The sequence below is a fragment of the Colius striatus genome, chromosome 10, assembly GCF_028858725.1.
Source record: "Colius striatus isolate bColStr4 chromosome 10, bColStr4.1.hap1, whole genome shotgun sequence".
Lineage (NCBI taxonomy): Eukaryota > Metazoa > Chordata > Aves > Coliiformes > Coliidae > Colius > Colius striatus.
In genome coordinates, this window is record NC_084768.1 from 29,717,509 (window position 1) to 29,735,832 (window position 18,324).

General features: G+C 41.5%; 2 protein-coding genes across 8 annotated transcripts in view; one reads left to right on the top strand and one right to left on the bottom strand.

The window, feature by feature from the left end:
• MAST2 (microtubule associated serine/threonine kinase 2) overlaps nucleotides 1–17,651 on the bottom strand; it is a 190,336-nt gene extending 172,685 nt beyond the window's left edge. For 5 of the 7 annotated variants that reach the window (XM_062003288.1, XM_062003286.1, XM_062003282.1 and 2 more), the window contains exon 1: nucleotides 17,257–17,651. In XM_062003288.1, coding sequence (XP_061859272.1) covers nucleotides 17,257–17,448 — 192 coding nt within the window. In that variant the 5' untranslated portion in view covers nucleotides 17,449–17,651. Of the gene's footprint in view, nucleotides 1–1,671; nucleotides 1,828–16,925; nucleotides 17,022–17,256 lie in introns of those variants that run through there. The other 2 variants (XM_062003283.1, XM_062003284.1) reach the window with 2 other exon arrangements.
• Nucleotides 1–18,324, top strand: part of PRDX1 (peroxiredoxin 1) — a 354,386-nt gene that overhangs the window by 205,487 nt on the left and 130,575 nt on the right. The window lies entirely within an intron of this gene.

Here is an 18,324-nt window from a genome sequence, read left to right on the forward strand (position 1 = left end):
GCAGCTCATAATAGCAAATAATTTCATTATTTGTTTGAGGGACAGGAATTTGCTTTGGTGCATTTCTGCTTTAGTGCTGCACCTTTCACAGGTGGAGAGGTACTGTGCTGATACATTTTCTTCCTCTTATGGTTAGACATTCAGTCATGGCACTGTATAAACCAAATCAAGAGAGAGAGCTGGGTAACTTAAAGTAGGCCAGCTCACTTATCCAGTTCATCACACAGCTGCAAGCTGTTGTGTTGGTGCAAGAGTGGGGAGAGGCACAAAAATAAGTGACTTGGTAGAGGAAACCACTTGAGCTGAAAACTGCTTTAATCTTCAGGTTCCTCATGTGCATCTTGGAGCAAAGTAGCTCACATTTTCATTTGCTTCTGAACTTTTCCACAACGGTACCAAAGACCTTCATTTCCAGCAGCCTGTACTTCTGGGTCTCTGACATTTGAAGAGCTGAAAAGCCACCTATGACATTTTCTGTTTGCACTTAGAAGTAAATGAAGTAATTTTCAATTGTGATGTCAGCAGTCCCCCAGCATGTCTCTGAATGCTGCAGAGGACAAGGGCAGAAAGTCTCTGCTGTTTCTACTTGGAATAGCAGAACATTGTTACATATGTACAGATATGGAAGTAGACATCCAGAAATACACACAGAGACTTCTAATATGGGCTGTCCTAAATGCCTATACCATCTAAAATCTGCCTTGTGTTTCCTAACTGCAAAAGTCCAAAATTACCATACCTCAGGAAAAAGCACAGACACAGTTAAAAATCTCATCCAGCCTACCCTCTCACACTCCTTATGCTTCAATTATAAATGTTCCCAGCATCCTTCAGTATCTAGCTACTCCCTGAAACTAATCATAACCCTGATGAAAAGCCCAATGCACAAGATACTAAAGGTCATCCCTGCAGCCCACATACTATCTGCTTACATCAATCCCTAGAAAAGCCAGCTTTTTCCACCTTCACTCTGCACAGGCCATTGTCATTATTGTCTTGCCTTCACCAGTGCACTTAGGTTCCTTTAAGAAGGGGAAGCAGAGTCCTGTTTGTTAGGTTGATGCAGCAACTGTAGTTGCTCTTCCACTGTGTTCAGCTGAGTTGAGGCAGGGGAAGGAAGAGGGCAGGCAGAGGATACACATAAGATAGCACCAGTAGAAACACCAGCCTGTCTGCCTGACAAATACATCTGTGCCCAAGATAGAAACAGAATACACCCCTTAAACTGCAGCTTTGGGGTACCCCCTTTACATTCTGTTCCTCCCACCCAACACAAATGCCAGAAAAGAGAATTTGAGGAAGGGGACACAGAAAAGAGCATCAGGGAACAGGGATAAAGCTACATGGAATTTTCTCAGCTAGTTCTTTGCTGTTACTTCCCTTTCATAAACTTCTCACACAATGATGGTTCAGTGTGACATCCTTAGCTTGAAAGGTACAGTTTCCCTCACTAACAAATCCAACAAATCTAGTAATTTCACACTAATTCAATGATTAATTTAACACCCAGAGCAACAAAAAGAACAAAAATCAGGACATGCAAGAAAAGAAGACTTTCTATTCATTTGAGCAAGATAAACAATGTATTCTTTTGTCTGAGCAACAAAAGAAGAATCAGCAGAACAATAACATACAAAATCAATTTTGAGATGATTGTATTAATAAGAATACCCATCAGTTTTTTCTAATTGAGACTTCTTTGTTTTTTCAAGGTTTTGGGGTTCTCCAGTGTATGTTTCGGTTTTTTGGAGTTTTGTTGGTTTGGTTTGGTTTTTTTTCTCCTCTCAGGTGCACATTCACTTCTCCTCCAGCACATACACACACACCTCACCCATCTGTCTCAGTGAACTGCAACTAAAAAACAACGTTCATTTATTTACAGCATCAAAGTAAGGAAAGGCAGTAAAGTCAGAAACTGAGTACACTAACTCGTGTTAAAAGCAATTTCTTTTATTCCACCCAATATACAGACACTCACATACCCAAAACAGCCAAAGAATGTGCCCACTTCCTTGCCCTTCCCCCTTCCCTTCTATGCAGGGTCTCTTCTTTTGGGTAAAACCAATTACAAATTCTTAATATTTCTTCTTGAGTTACAGTACACAAGCTTTTAGAACTGATAGTATCTAAATCAAAAGTACCCAACTGAAGGATCACATGGAGCATCAACTACTTCTCTCACAATACCTGCTCAGCCATGACATCCTGCCTACACACACCCTTCAGGCCAGCCCACGGGATATGGTTTAATTTAGTGATGGGTCTGGCAGTGTGAGGTTAGCTGTTCAATTTGATGATCTTAAAGGTCTTTTCCAACTGTAATGATTCTGTGAGTGCTACTTCTCAACATATCATTCCATATGCAGTTCTTCAAAAGCTGTCCCCAGTTTAAGCAATTCCTTCCCACCAGGACTTGTGCTACAAAGATATGAAAGGGATTAGTGAAAAGATAACACCCTCCTACACTCACCAAAGACTCTGTCTTCCACAAGAGGTAGGCTTTAGTACATCTTACATATGGAAAATCTTCATGAGCCCTTTTTTGTTACCCACGTTAAACACTTGAGCAATACTCAGAAGACAGACTACATAGCTGTTAAAATGTTTTGAAGGGACTCCAATCACACTCTGCAGGTTTATGTACTGTTAAACTCACTTTTCAAACAGTAAAAAACCCATGAGCGTACTGTTGTGAGACAGCCTGCTCTGTTCTACAAAGTGCCAAGTACAACGTGACCAGTTTCAGATTTTATTTCCTAAGAGCTATGCCTTTATTATGTCAGCAAAACAATGAAGACGGGAAAGTTTTAACTTGACAACAATACAGTTGTCTTCCACCAAAACCCAGCTTTAATATTGCAGTTCATAGACAAACTACATGGAAATAGCAGTGCTTTAGGTTACCACTCATAAACAAAGAAAGAAAGGAAAAAAACAACACTATAGGAAGAGATCTTTCCTCCTCCTTGCCCCAGAGCAAGACATATATACGTACAAAGGACAACAAGAAAATAATCTTACACAACACTCCAAAGAAACTCTTTGTAGTGACAGAGTAACATTTTGCTCACGTGCTTTCAAACTACTAAATAAGACTACGAGAGAGCAAGTGGTTCAAGAACAGATTACGTAGCACAGAACACCATAATTTCAAGGACTCCACTTCCACTTCTGAAGAGAAAAACCTCTTGTGGCTTTAGAAATGAAAGTATTAGTAAGCACATAAGAGAAACACTTTGCTCACTCAGCATGAAAAGGACTGTAAATCTCCTTTAATTTCTTAAATGTGTTACGAAAAAAACCTTCATAACTTACTTGGGCCTTATGTCTTTTGCCACAAGCTAAAGATCAGGCTCAAACAGCCAGCTGAATCCTGCAAAGCTTAGGGCTCGAGATAAAAGTCTCACACAAATAATCTTGACTTACCAGGCAAAATTATTCCTATCAGTCTCTCCAAAGGTACACAAAAATTTCCTGATATGATTTGAAACAGCAGGATATGAAGAATGGAAAAAGGTTTCCCTGAATAGTGAGGGGCTTTGAATTTTTCAGCTCAGTCACTTAGCCCACTCACACACAACAGTATAAATAGTTGTGGCACTGGAAATACATACAAGTGTTCCTCTTGTCTGATATCTCACATAGGAGTTATTATACTCAGGAAGATGGAGAACCAGGCAAAAAGACAAGAAACCAGGCATGCTTCCCGAGTGTAAAATTACACTAATATCCCCCACTAAAGTCCTGAGCTGATCATTCCAGAAAAAAAGCTACAAGAAACCTTCTCAGTCACCTTTTCCATTCCACAGAAGTCTCCCAAGCAATTCAAGCAAGAAATATAAGAAAAATAAGCAAATATACCACTGCAATGATTTTCAGCAGCTTTTTTTTTCATTATTCATTTAATGGTGCTGCAAGACAGAAACACTGTTCAGATCCCTAATCTACAAATGGCACATGAATATTGAAAGCATGAATGTGTATCAAAGTACTTCCTCAAGCTGCCGGATGAAGTACTGTACAGTTACCGAGATTGATCAACAACAGATGAATGTTAGGGGGAAAAAAACCCTCTTAAGACCTGTCTCCATGGCTCACATTTAAGTACTTCCTTACACATAACTGTGAGTTAAAACCAACAGGTCAAAACATGTTAAACCGTGGGGAGGCTCGGGCAGAATCTACCAGAATCTATCCAGTTTTTTATGAACAGATCATCCATTAACAAGAAAAATGATATTTTTTTTGGTTAAGCCTAATGAGCACAACCACCTAAGGTTATCTGGAAGTAAATTCTAACAAACTGTTGGAAGGAAGAAAAGAAAAATGAACATTTACATAAAATGACAAAGAATAATATTAGCCTACTCTGTAAGGAAGATAACCAATGAGTAATGCAACTCAAGATAACTTGACACTTTCTAAATTGTTTTAAAGCAATAAAAATAGTCAGTGTTGAAAGTTGCATTTTATACCTTTTTTCATACAGTACCATTTGTCCTGTTGTGTCTCAGCTTTCCTCATGGTTTTAAATAATGTGTGTACAAACCCTTAACAAAAAATGAATCTGATCCTGTCATTAGCTCAGCTCTAATACACTTCAAAATACACTGAAAAAGAAAATAAAGGCCAGGAGAACAGAGCACAAACTAAATATCTATCTGTAGAAGTGGTGATTAATGCAATAGAATGATAGTATTTATGCTTCACTATATAGCACTGAAATTTGCCTTAGGTTTCTGGCTTGTACATGACATACTGAGGGAAGAGGGCCAGTAGTTTACCAGGAAGCTGAGGTGAGCCCAAATGTGACCAAAATCGGAGGCTGAATTAGAACTTGCAACTAAGGCTCTTCTTAACTGTATCTGCTCAACTCCTGTACTTGCCAGCAGCATCCTGAAAAATGTCAGGCAATAGAATCAACAAAATCAACATTGCCTCTTAGAGGCCATAATATATTGCTTTACCAGAACAAGAAAGAAAAGCTTCACAGAATAAATTCTGAGGAAAGGCTGCAGGAACTGGGGCTGTTTAGTCTGGAGGAGATTGAGGGGAGATCTCATTGACATTTGCAAATACCTAAATGGTGGGTGTCAGGAGGTGGAACATCCCTTTTTTCTATTGTAGCTAGTGACAGGACAAGGGGTGATGGGATGAAGCTGGATCACAAAAAGGTCAACTTAAACATAAGAAAAACCTGTTTCCTTGTGAGGGTGAGGGAGCCCTGGCACAGGCTGCCCAGAGGGGTTGTGGAGGCTCCTTCCTGGGAGTTCTTCAAGACCTGCCTGGACACGTTCCTATATGACCTGATCTAGGTGAACCTGCTTCTGCAGGGGGGTTGGACTAGATGATCTCTAAAGGCCTCTTCCAACCCCTACCATTCTATGATATAAAAGTGTTTTAAAGAGAGAAAATAGCATAACAATATTTTGCTCTGTAATGGATTTATTTGGAAAACTTTGCAATAAATATCAACATTCCCACAAAGGTAAATATATAAACTTAACAGTGTCAGTATTAAGTTATTTAAATGACTGGAAAGCTAAGCATTATTGTCCCAGTGATGTTTTCCATAAAGTTAAAAACACATGCACACATTTCACATTCTGCATAGCTATAGCTTCCCTCACACACTCATCTGCAGTTACTACAGAAATGGCAGAAAATTTTCAGATTTAAATATTTCTGTAGAAAAAAAACCAAATCCCACAGTTAAAAACAAACAAACAAGAAAAAAAAAAAAAGAGAATATTTTCTGGAAAGCACAGTATGAGAAACCTGTACTATGAGACACATCCTCCTCATCTTGCTCTGCCAATAAGATTTTTTTTCTCTTCAGGAAACTCCAAGGCGTGTGTGATTAGAACTAATGAATTAGAAGATTTAATGTTGTTTCACCAGGGAAGTTCAAGTTCTTAACTTTGTTGCCAAGTGTTCCCAGCTGCAGGAATGCATTAAAAAGCTTGTTAAGAAGAAAAGTAAATATTTACAACTGTGTACATTATTACCCCCTTTCTGAGGATCATTGAGATGCAGAATCATTTTATTCCTAATGGAACCACAGTCTAGAAGATAAGGTAATTTGTGATTAAATGGTATCAGCTCGAATGTTTGGGCCTTATATGAAAATACAAATAACACCACAATGGTTTAAATGAGCAAATATTTGATCCTACTTCAGGACTTCCCTACTAAGAGACAAAAGGGCAGTGTAATTCCTGAATTCAGCTTGTAAACACCTCAGGCAAAAAGAATTTCATCTAGGGAAGAAAGAGCAACTGAGCCTCTACTAAAGTCTGTTTCAAACTTTACAGAAGCTCAAAGAAATTGCTACCAATATACCAAGATGTGCTCACTAGTTACATTGAAAACAAAGCCAGTCTGAACAAAGATGCTGCACATTAAAGGCCACATCATCCCTTTATCATTGATATTCTAGCATAAGCATTTCAAACATAAAAAGGTTGTACAGAGCAGGGAAATTAACTCCTGGCCAGACAAAAAAAAGACATGAACAACTCTACAATTCATCACTTGTACATTAGAATCTTGTCTGGTATAAGGATTAAAAGAATTACGAAGAAAAAAGTGATTTGTAATCAAACTTGGCGTTATGAGACATCAATAACACCCTCCCTCTGAAGATTTTCCTTCATAAAACTCAGAAGATGTGCCAAGCATGTGATGTGTCCCAACATTTCTGACTAGCATTACTGCAAGTTCTCATTAGCATCAAATGTGCTATCAAATACTCCTTTATCTTCCATATTCTTGCCTATTAGATTTTATAGAGATGTATGTTTAGATTTGCTAAAGACTATAATCCACAGCATCAACACACCAAAACTTCTCTTGTTTGCCAGTTTCTTATGATTTATTCAGATATTGCTCAGAAAACACTGAATTTGACACCTTTTATTACAATTATGCTGTAAGAAACACTAGAGTGGCTAGAATACTAGGATTCCTGCTTAAGGAATGAGGCAAGCAGAAGGTACACAGCTGCATCTTAAGCGTAAGGAAACCTAAGATTTCACACTGGCTATAGAAAGGAGGAGAATTAGCAGAACATTCTGCAGGGTACCTCGATTCCCTGCAACACCAATGCTAACTTATTTTTGATGTTCAGTGAGTGACTCTCAGATCTTTATTTTTGTTCACAATACAAACACTGTCTCATTGGCAGAGAAAGACCAAAACACCTTAAAATATCTACTTATACCTGTGTAAATTCTGTTACATTCTAATAAACACAATCAAATCATTTTCACCGGGAATGTAAATTGCCTCTGTTTTTTTTTACAGAGGCAAACAAGACCTAGTGATAGGTTACAAGTTCATTCAATTTCCATAAACAAACAATTGCTTTGTAACTCTAGGACTTGGAAGAGAGTTTCATGGTATTTTATATATTACAGACAGGAAGCTCTGAGTCACATTTCAAAAACTGATAAGTTACTCTATTAATACTTTATTCTCAGCCCAAAACAATATAGAATTTTCTCTATCTAAAGCAGAATATATTTAAAATTTAAATACCAGCTAAAAATACAATTTTTGGAACAGTACAATAATGTATTCAAACATGCATGCTGTATTAAAATTACTTTTTTTTTAATAGTGTAGAATTCCAAACTTCTCTTGAAAAATGCATATTCCAAAGAAAAATCTTAAAAGTCATTAAGTTTGAAGTAGAGTCTCAAATAAGTTCTTGTTGGTCCAGTATGAAATACAGCCCTTAAATATCTGTCCCAAGACTAAAGGAGCTAGAAGAGATAAATCCATGCCCAACTGCTGTTCCAAAGCTTGTTTCAAATGAAGCTGCCTACAAAGAAGAGAAAAAGGTAACTTATGAACTGAAATGTGGCAGCAGAACTACTCAAGTGATTTAAAGGGGCTTTTCTAATTAGCCAGTCAAACACTACTTAGGTGTATAACACAGTTTTAAGACTTGATCTGAATCTATAAAGCTCACTTGAATAGCACACACTGCACGAAGTATGAAACCAGAAAGCACTACAGAAATCCTCTTTAACCTTGCTATTTTTGTTTTTGCCCAGGATGGCTTTATATCTTGCAGCTGGGACCTCAATAGCAGTAGTAGTGGAATCATCTGTAGTTAACACAAAGATTAGCAGCAGAATAAAATCTAACATGGCACAACGGTCTGCTAAGAGTTAGAACACTGTTTCTATCCATGCCAGACTATGATACATTTTAATCTGGAGTTATCATCACTGGAGCAGATTGTTCTTTGCAGCATAAAAACCATAATATTTTTGGTTTTGTGACAGTGAAAGTTTCAATTCTCTGGCATCAATATTTTTGTCTCCATGAGCACAGGGACAAGCACATCAATGCACAGCAAAAATAAGAAGCACTCATGTGAAGTTTTCCTGAGAACCTGTTTTCCCTCAAACTCAACAGCAGATCTGAACAAATTTTTCTTACAAGGAAGTAGAAGCTTGAGTGACCATTGACTTAGTTTCTTCCTCCAAAGTGCAGCATTTTCACCAGGTTTCAAGAGTACTACATCACTACAAAAAGACAGTAACCACAGCACATCTTTGTTTGATGTGGAAATGAAATGTTATGACTCTACATACCTCATCTACTTAGCTACTGTGGTTCTTGAGGAACAAGGTCTTCATGGGTGATAAAGCTTTTTGGTTTAGTCTCAAATAGTTCACTAGCCTGCTGGCCTTCACTGCTTCCTTAGCTTCAGATGACTTCAGTTGCCATGAATAAGAATTAAATGAGAGAAAGAATCTTTCATTTTAAATAAATGCCTATCATTGTATCTATAATAACACATTGCATTTCTTATAAGTACCAAAGTTATATGGACAGCAGGCTGCTCAGGCAATAAAAATAAACAGATAACAAGAAAGAATTGCCTCTTATAGAGGTTTTAAGGACTACCTCAACAGGCAGGACATTTACATTCTTTGTGCTTCAAGAAGGCACATGAGCTTGCTCAAGAAGTCAGTCACTTTTCAGGTATGAAGTCACTAACGTACATCCCATCCTCCACCACAGTACACACTGATATTGCTTGGCTTCCCAAAGCACAGTCATGAGTATATTCACAGCATTGCTACAGCCTTTGTAGATGCCTAATCCTAGCCTTGGACAGCACTCCATTGCTATCTGTAAGTGCTCTGTAACAAATACTTAAGTAGCAGCAGCTTTTCCCTTCAAGCTTTTAATTGATTATGACTATAAAAACAATTGGTCCCACAACAAATCCAGACAATTCTGATAGAAGACTCCTTTTGACTCCTTCACTTCTATACGCCTTTTGGACAAATACATGGTGCTGAAGAACCCAGATGCAAATCATTAGCAACATGAACATCTGTATATTCATAATCTTTTCACTGCCTGCTTAATAATTCTAATAAACACTATACCAGATTTATGTGGCTAACACAATATTTGCTCTTATCCTTCACTTGGAGCAGGAAATTGAAATCTCACGCAGGCGAGCTGAATCATCTAAGCTGCTGATGCAATGCCTACCCACTTATTGATTTACACAAATCAATGTAGACAAGTTATGTTTGTCCATTAATATTCAGCTTTGAGGGAGGTTATGTTTTTATTATATCAGGCCAGGGAAATGCCATATGCTCTTTGGTTCTATTTTACTATTATCTCACAAGCCCATGGCACAATTGGCCATTCGACTCTACGTTCCTTTTGTCTGATTCTACATGAGTCTTTCGGCTCAGTTCTGTTATTATCTAACAAGCACATAGTGATCACTTGTCTCCATTCCCTTTTGCCCGCTTTTAGACCACTCTTTTCTTCAATCACTTTTCCCTGCCCCCCCTACATTAGTATGAACACACAAATTAACAACACTGCCAACAGCTGTCACTGCTGCCTGGTCAAAATACAGCAAGAAAACCATGGCTAACAAAGAAGCCAACCAGCAGTAGCTTTGGCATCAGCAAGTCACCTTATGGAAGGCAGTAAGACATACCTACAGGACACTGAGAGATTTGTTCTTTCTGGCTTTTTGTCTTGCCTCCTCAGGAAATGGACAGAGAAAGAAAACAGACACACATCATAGGAAGCAACTCCTTCCATAACTATGCTCTGGCTTCTTCACTACCTTTATTTCACCATAAAGAAAGGCATAAGATTAAGTAATTAAACTCTGACGATGAATAAGAATGCCTGCCAGCCAACCATACATTCCAGACTCTGGTTCATCATATTAGAAGCTCTACAGGTTAGAACTTGGCATCTTCTTATACAGAAAAAAGAAAAAGTACCACTTATTTTTTTTCTCTCTCTATCTAAAATGAGGGAGACAAAAAGATAGTCAGCAAAGACAGATGGGAAAAGGAAGTCTGGGGTCTACAAATAGTAGTTTCTAACAATAAGTCACATCCACAGCACAGTCCTTAAGACTTTCTTTAGCTCCTTTCTTTAGCTCCAGGCACAGGACAGAATTGCCCTAAAATCAGCCCTAAACTGCAACACTATCCCTAAACAGGTAGCTGTAAGCATTTTTGTAAACAGATGGTTCCTGATCTTCTAGAATTCAGCAGCACTCTGACTCTCCTCTGAGAAGAAGAGGCAATGATACTTGTAGAACATGTTTGGCTATGTTTAATCTATATTTGCTTTTATGGAATTTGTAATGGGAATATTAAAAGCTACACTTTATTGGAAATGCAACCTGCATTGCTAGTTGTGTGTCCATTTGATTATGTTTATTTGCTTGAATTTTGGAAATAAACTTCCATCTTCTTCAAGTGAAGCTCCATTAAGGGTCCATGGTTAGAGGAGCAGAACAAGCGCTGCAACAGAGCTCAGATCAACAGTCTGAAAAACAGAGGTGTAGAGAAAGCTCAGAAGCAAAACACCACAGAACTCCAAAAGCTTCTTTCTTCACCTATCAAACAAAAGGGAAGACTCATGGTATAAACAACCAAAGAACATCAAACTGTTACGTAGTCTATCGTCACAATAGAGGTACTGCCTTTAATAGCCCTGATGGCACCTACAAGGGGGAATAAAAAGAAAAAGAGAACACACTTATGGTATTCGAAGCACAAAAGTTCCAATTAGGAGAAAAAGAAAGATCTCTTCAATTTCCAGGCTTACCACGCAGCAAGAGCAGTGTGGTAGCAGCTTCTTTGCAGCTGTGGAGGCAAAACAAATCTGACTAGCACTCTGGGGTTTGGCCAGTTTCTCCCTGCTGGTCACTGACTGCTTTCAAAAAAAAACCCTGAAACAAACCCCAAACAGTGTGAGAAGTCAATGGAAAAGATCCTTTGCCATCCCTTCCTCCCCATCCCACAAAAAAAACCTAAGAAACAAAACCCTCACACATACAAAAAAATTACAAACCACAAAATATAAAACTCTGCCAGAACAGAAGTGGGGAAAAGCTTTCTAAGCAGCCTCAGACTGGTTTGCACCATGTCCCGGACACACGGAGTAGAAACATCCACATAGGAATAATATTACAAAACTCTCCTTTACAGGACACACCCAACTGTGGCAAAGCAGCCCTTGAAAATGTAAAAAGACAAGTATCAAACACTAGTGGGGATGTAACCTTACCTGTGACCAGGCTGCTCCCAGCTGCTGACAGAATACTACCTATTTTTGATGTACACACTCTAAGAACAATTGGGTGAAAAAGGACAAAGTGCAAAAGAACCCAAGTGTCTTCTGTTCCAATTGAAGCTTAGATTTTATGTTTCAAATACTTATATATGGAAAAGATATCAGATAGTAGAGAAATTTTACAGCCTGTGCTAGCATAGGCATATTACACAGACAAAAGTTGGACATCAGACAAAACAAGCCTTGAAATAAGATGTGGTTTAGTTTCCTAACTGCAGGAATAATTAAACATTGGCAGAGCTTTCCAGAAGAGGTGACAGACACACCATGATCTAAGACTAAGATAAGATCAATTTCTAAGAGAGATGTTTTAATTTATCTTTGAGGAAAGCTGCACAGCCTGCACATGTGGGGAAATGAAGCTGGATAACCACAGTAATCCATTTTGGCTTGGAGACATACAGATCTACAAAGTTTCAAAGACAGGTGAAGCAATACTTTTGCCACTCTCAGAAAGCTTGTAGCACTACAATTCCAAATGACTGCAATAATTAAATGATTTAAGTCAGTTACTTTGTTCAAAGCTCAGGAAATACTTACTATCAAGGACTGTCTGGGAAATGCACAGTTTCTCCTTTCTTCAGGCCTATCAAAATTTACAGCTGGAGATAGTATACTGCACTGACAGTCCTATAGAAAATGCTCCCCCCAACACAAAGCTGTCCAGCACTAAGAAAGTTTTCCTTCTTTCTCAATGTTGTGTATGCAGCATTCCTCCTGCCATTTGCTGGACATTTCCCACACGTCCCAAAGAACATACTCCCATACAATGAACACACATGCAGTAAGGGGATGCTCCAAGTATAGCAATGTTTCAGTCAAATCCTTCACCAGTTGCAGCCAAGGTAAACTTTACACAAGACAAAAGCTCCATCTAACACAAAATCCCACCCCTACAATTTGCAGTCCTTCTACCAGCCACTTCAATTGCCTGTTGAGATTCTGATGTTGTATTCCTCTCCATCTCTTTATTGTCATACAAAATCACCAAGTCATAGAATCTGCTCATAAATCCGCTCCTGGCTTGGCCACCCAGAGCCAGATGAGAGGGAAGTTTGGCAGAAGTGAGGGTACAATGCTGAAAACTATGGAATCTGTTTCTGTTCCCTCACCCTGTCACATCTTTGAGTAAAGCACCACTGGGCAGCACCCACCAGTCCTCTGGATGCCTTCAGAGCAGAGAATGCTGTTCAGTGGTGCTCAATGTCCTCCACTTTTACTCTTTTGACCCTCAACCTCCGTCCTCCTAGTAGTCCACAATACTTCAGCTTTCCTCATATCTGTTTATTCTACCCCTTTCAGAGGATGTCAGGATTTAGACTTGCTAAAGGCTGGCTAATACTCATAGTGGAAAAAACTATACAAAGACATTCCCTACAGATAATTGAAGGGAACATCAATGCATTTGTCTCATTCTAATCTTCTCCTAGACAGCAGTTCATTTCAGTTGTGTTCCTCAGGTGCATGCAGTCTGCCTATTAAACAACCTTCACTAGACCCCTCTGTCTCCAAATGCTTTTGTATCCACTACATCCTTTGTCCAAAAAAGCAAATCATGCCTGCATTACCTTGTGCATGAAGATTCAGCTCTCTTTAAGACTGACTCCTAGCTCAACACTTTGCTACCTACCTTCTGCACATCAACCATGGTCTTGCATACTTCCATCATATCACACTTCAGTCTATCTTCCAGACACTGAAGAATCCTTTATATGAGAACTTTGACCTTGACTTATACTTGAAGTAGTAAATGCTAATAAAACCACCTCTGACAAATACTGGCTACAATCCATATGAGATCTGTCACAATAAACATCATGATGTCTCCAACTAATTATGTAAGTATGATATGGAAACAATCTAACAATTAGAACACGCCTCTGGATGAGGGTGACCATCAACTTTCACCTCAACTTCCCATTTTTCTCCTTCAACGTGGCCAGAAAACAGACAACAACTAAACTGATAATGTCATGGAAATCCAAGTTGTCTGTGTTTTACAAATATGCCCTCACTCAACAAAACTAAACCATCACTGGGTAAGAAGGACAATTCAACTACAAATTAATGACTGATTTACAAACAGGAAATAAGAAGTTAGAACATTTAGCCTTTTTCCTCTAAAAAAAAAGCATCACCAGTCCCTCAAAGATCTGTTCTAGGATCAATATCTTTGACATTTTAAAGTAAATCTAGCAAATAAGCTTAACACTTACGTGACAGTTTGCTGACAATGCTTCGAGTTTTTCAAGGTTGCAAAAGCGATGGTCAAAGATCTGAAGATGACTTTAATGACACTGTTTAAGTGGATTGTAAAACAGCAGATAAGATGACATGCAGATAAATGTCAAGTGACATCGTGTAAAACAGAAAGCCTAAACTGACATACCAGTGTTAATTTCTGAAATAGCTACTGCCACTTAAAAGAGTGACTGTGGAGTTATGACAGTTCCACGGAAACTGTCGAGTTAATGCTTAAAGATCATCAAGAAGGAAGAAGATTAAAGAATAAAACATAATATGCTATATAAGTTTACAGAGTGTCATATGCTGAAATACTGTAGTCAGTCCTGGTTATTGTTCCCCAGTTCTGTTCCTCTGATCTGTGCATTGCTATCTCCAAACAAAACAGCAAGGACGACGAGAAGGACTGAGTCACTTCTTTCTAAAACACTTCTGGAAGCGTCACAAGAAAGAGATGGGGAATAAAACATCAAGCCATAAGCCACAGAGAAGAACATGGATTCTCTTTTCCATCACCTCTTCCAATATAAGAATTAACCAACAAGGCATTAAACAAGCATGTTCAAAAACAAACAAAAAGAAGTGTTTTTTCCACGCAAAAAGTGTTTAAACCTTCCAACACTCAGCCACAGGATGTTGTGGATGCTGCAAGCATACCTGGCTTCAAATACTGATTGGACAAATTCATAGAAGAAAAAACCCACCTGGGGCACTAAAAACAAATATCACCTCTAGTTCCGGAAACCTGTAAGCCACAAATTACCGGAGGCCGGGAGAGGTATTTCCTTAATATACACTATACTCTTCTCCAAGCATCTACTTTTGGCAGCTCAGAAAGGCAGGATACTGAGCTAGAGGGATCTCTAATGTGACCAAGTGCAATCACTTTTACAGTCTTACATAACTCATCAAAAACTGAGAACATTAATCGTATGTACATGTCAGAACCACGAGCCCAGCACGTTGAAGGACCCAATTTTCAAAGGCCTAAAGGTCAGCACAGTGATTAACTACTATGGTCACAGTCTGATAAGTACTTTTTCCAGCATTAAAGTAGCTTAGTCTCCCCCAACCACAAACTGCTGCAACTCTATGGCAAACAAACTGTGAAATCTGAATTTAACTCAGAAGGGTTTCCTGCAGCTGTGCTCACTGCTGCATTGGTACAGCTGAAGGCACACCACAGGCTTGGAAACAACAGGGCTACTTAAATCAGAAGTGGCCCCAAAGGAAATATTTGTCAAGCTACTAGCTGCATCAGTGGAACTGGAGTATCACACTGTTTTTTACATCTCAGAAGGCCTTTTCCACCACATCCACACTACCAATTCCTCATGTGTAAAGAAATACTGGATTATTTATATTAAAGGCAGAAACTCTGTGACTAGGTTTATTTTGCCTGTTTATTAAACATGACGATTTATTTCCAGTTGCTTACCACATTTACAAAACATCCACCACTTCAAACGTAAGACAAAAGGGAAGAAGGGATAGAAGGTTCTCATTTGAAGTTTGAGGGGCCCCTCACACAACCTGAGTAGAAGTTCTCGTAATTTTAGCTGAAAAACTCCTCAAAGAATCCATCACATTGAATAGTTGCCAGCACATAAAGACCTGTTCTTACAAGTCATATCAGGTCTTAGTCAGAGCACCTGAGCTATAAACAAACTGGCACTATCTCCTATTAAAAAGCCTACTGCATCTCAAAAACTGACATTTCTAAATCTGCAGCCTTTCCTGTTTTGCAATGTTAATGTTGTGTTGGTGAAACTTTCTGAGTGTTCAACACATTAGATGGTGTACTGCAGGTTCTGCATGTGATTGTAAAAACGTTTCATTCACAACTACCAAGGAATGGAAATAACTTGTTAATTTCCATGTCAATCTCATACACAATGTGTCAAAACAGTAAAACAATGGCCTTGCTACTGCATTCCACAGCCCAAAGAATCACTATGTTCATGGAGAGTTGGGAAGAGACTAAGTTCTGTCTTCTGCTTCTAGATTTTTTTTTGCCTGAGTAAAGGTATTGGTGGTGTTTAATTATTTCACGAAGTGATAAGCATCAAAGGCAGCAGCACCTCTTAACCACTTGGCTTAACAATGTACTGCAGAATAAAACAACATCCAAAAAACCAGAGCTCTCTTCTTCCAGGGCCTAGTCTGAAAAATCCACATTCAGGAGATATCCACAAGTGAAAGCCAAAATACAAGTCCTCTATAATTAAAGGCAACTTAACGAAGCTCTTGAAGAAAAAAACCCTTATAAATTATTAAAAAGAAATAAATAAAGTCAATTTGTCCATCTGCAACAACGACGTAATTTTAAGGCAACTTTTTGACATGAAAAGTCAAGGACTTTGGTCCTAAAAATGGCAAAACAAAGCAATAAATTACTGGATCCTGGAAGTCTTCATACTGGTGATACTTTCTCCTTCTCTTCAAAAAAAAACCCCAAAAGGATTAGTTGCCATCTACACTTTTAACCTGCTAAGTCTCAAGTCCCATTTTTCTCTCTCATAAAAGCAGAAATATTAAAACATATCAAAATAAAGACCTCTTGGCTCTCTCATCTCTGTAACACTGAAGAGCAATCAGTACATCCCTTTTTAGTGGGGATGAAAGCCGTAGCAGTGGAAGCGCTGAACTTGCGCACTCTCACTTTTACCAAGACTGGCTTTTCCAATATCTGCAAAGGTATGATTCCTACATAAACTACACCTTGCATTGCGAATCAAGACCTAAAACATGTCAGAAAATGCATTATAATTAACGGCACAGTTAGCAGTGACCTACAGAAGGTTACTCGAAAAAAGTATTCGCTCATCATTAATACCAGCTGGCATATAACACAAACTAGATTTCACTGCATCCTCCAATCGCTTCTTCATCGGCATGCAGGCAGGACTTCTGGCAACGCGACGACTCCTCCACCACTCAGTCCACACTACACCACGCCGCTGGAACATCGACACACCAGCACCCCCGTTGTGACCACCAAATCTATCCTGTCCTCTCCTAGGGACACCTACCTGAAGGCGCGCACGGAGCGCAGAGGATGCTTGGGGTTCGCCGCCTCCCCCCCGGGCCGAGCGCAGCACTCCACCTCTCCCTGACCCCGGCCTACAGCCGCCCCCCGCGACTCTCTCCCCCGCGCCGGAGCCCCGGCAGCTCCCGCCCGGTCCGGGCGCACCCCTGCCCGGCGACTGCGGCAGCCGCAGCCCGGGCGGGCTCGGAGGGCGGCACCGCCGGGCGCCCCCGCCCGCCGCGGTCCCCCGCCACGCGGGGCGCGCGTCGCCATGCCAACGGCCGCCGCCGGCCCGAGCCGCCCCCCCCCGCCCCGGCCCCACGCCCCGGCTTTACCCTCTCCAGCGCCTCCCGGCAAGGCGCCCCCACGGCCCTGGCGTCCTCCGGCTCCTTCCTGCCGCCGCCCCCCAGCAGGGTGGCTCTCCGCTCCGCCGCGCTGCCGGCCACCGCCCGCCCGGGCTCTCTCCTCGGCGGCGGTGGCGGCGCCGCCGCCGCCGCTTTGTCCCCCCGGGAGCGGCCCTTCCTCATCGCGGCGGCTTCTGCTCAGCGGCGGGCGCGGCACGAGTCGGGCTGCCGCGGCGCGGAGCCGGCCATGGCTGGCGGGAGTCACGGAGAGCCGGGGCGGCGCCGCCGCCACCGTGGCCGCCACCACCTGCGCGCGGGGCGGAGGGACATTCCCGCCCGCCGCCGCCTGTCAGCGAGCGCGAGCGCAGCGCCCGCCGCGGCGCCGCCCCCCCGCCCCCCGCGCCCGCCGGCCGCCGCCTATCGCGAGAGCACCGGCCGCGCGGCGGGGAAGAGGCGCGAGACTTGGCCGGGGCGGGGAGCGTGCGGGGGCAGGGAAGGAGGGGCGGGGGGAGGTGCGAGGCGGGAGAGGGAACGCGGCCCGGCCCCGCACGGACGGAAGGGAAGGACGGTCCAGCACCCTGGCTCTCAGGAGGTTATGCAGATGCTCTGCTTCCGTCCCGGGAGAGGAGAGACGGGGCTGCCACGTTGTGGTCACAAAAGGAGGCTGAGGGGTGTAGCCTGAGGATGCCCGATGCAGTAGTGCGTCCTAGGGAGCGAGGGCAGCATTCCTGCCCCCAGCGTCACGATCTGAGACCAGCTCAGGGGCTCAGCAGCAACGAGCTTCCACCTCAAGAATTTTTTAATTGCCTCTGAAAACACAAGGTGAGCGCAGGATCTTTCCTGTGGAGTCACCAGATGTGGAGAGCATTTGGGAAGCAGCCCCACGTGGTTTCAAGAGGCCCATCAGCTCCTCCAACGTGATGCGGTGGGAACGAAGCCCTGCCCCCACCTCCCCCCAAGTGCTGGGGTGTCAGGAGCCTCCACGGGCAGCCCCCAGCTCTCTACAGGAAGACCAAATGTTTACCAGCTATGCCACCAAGAGCTGCAGCCCGCTTCTCC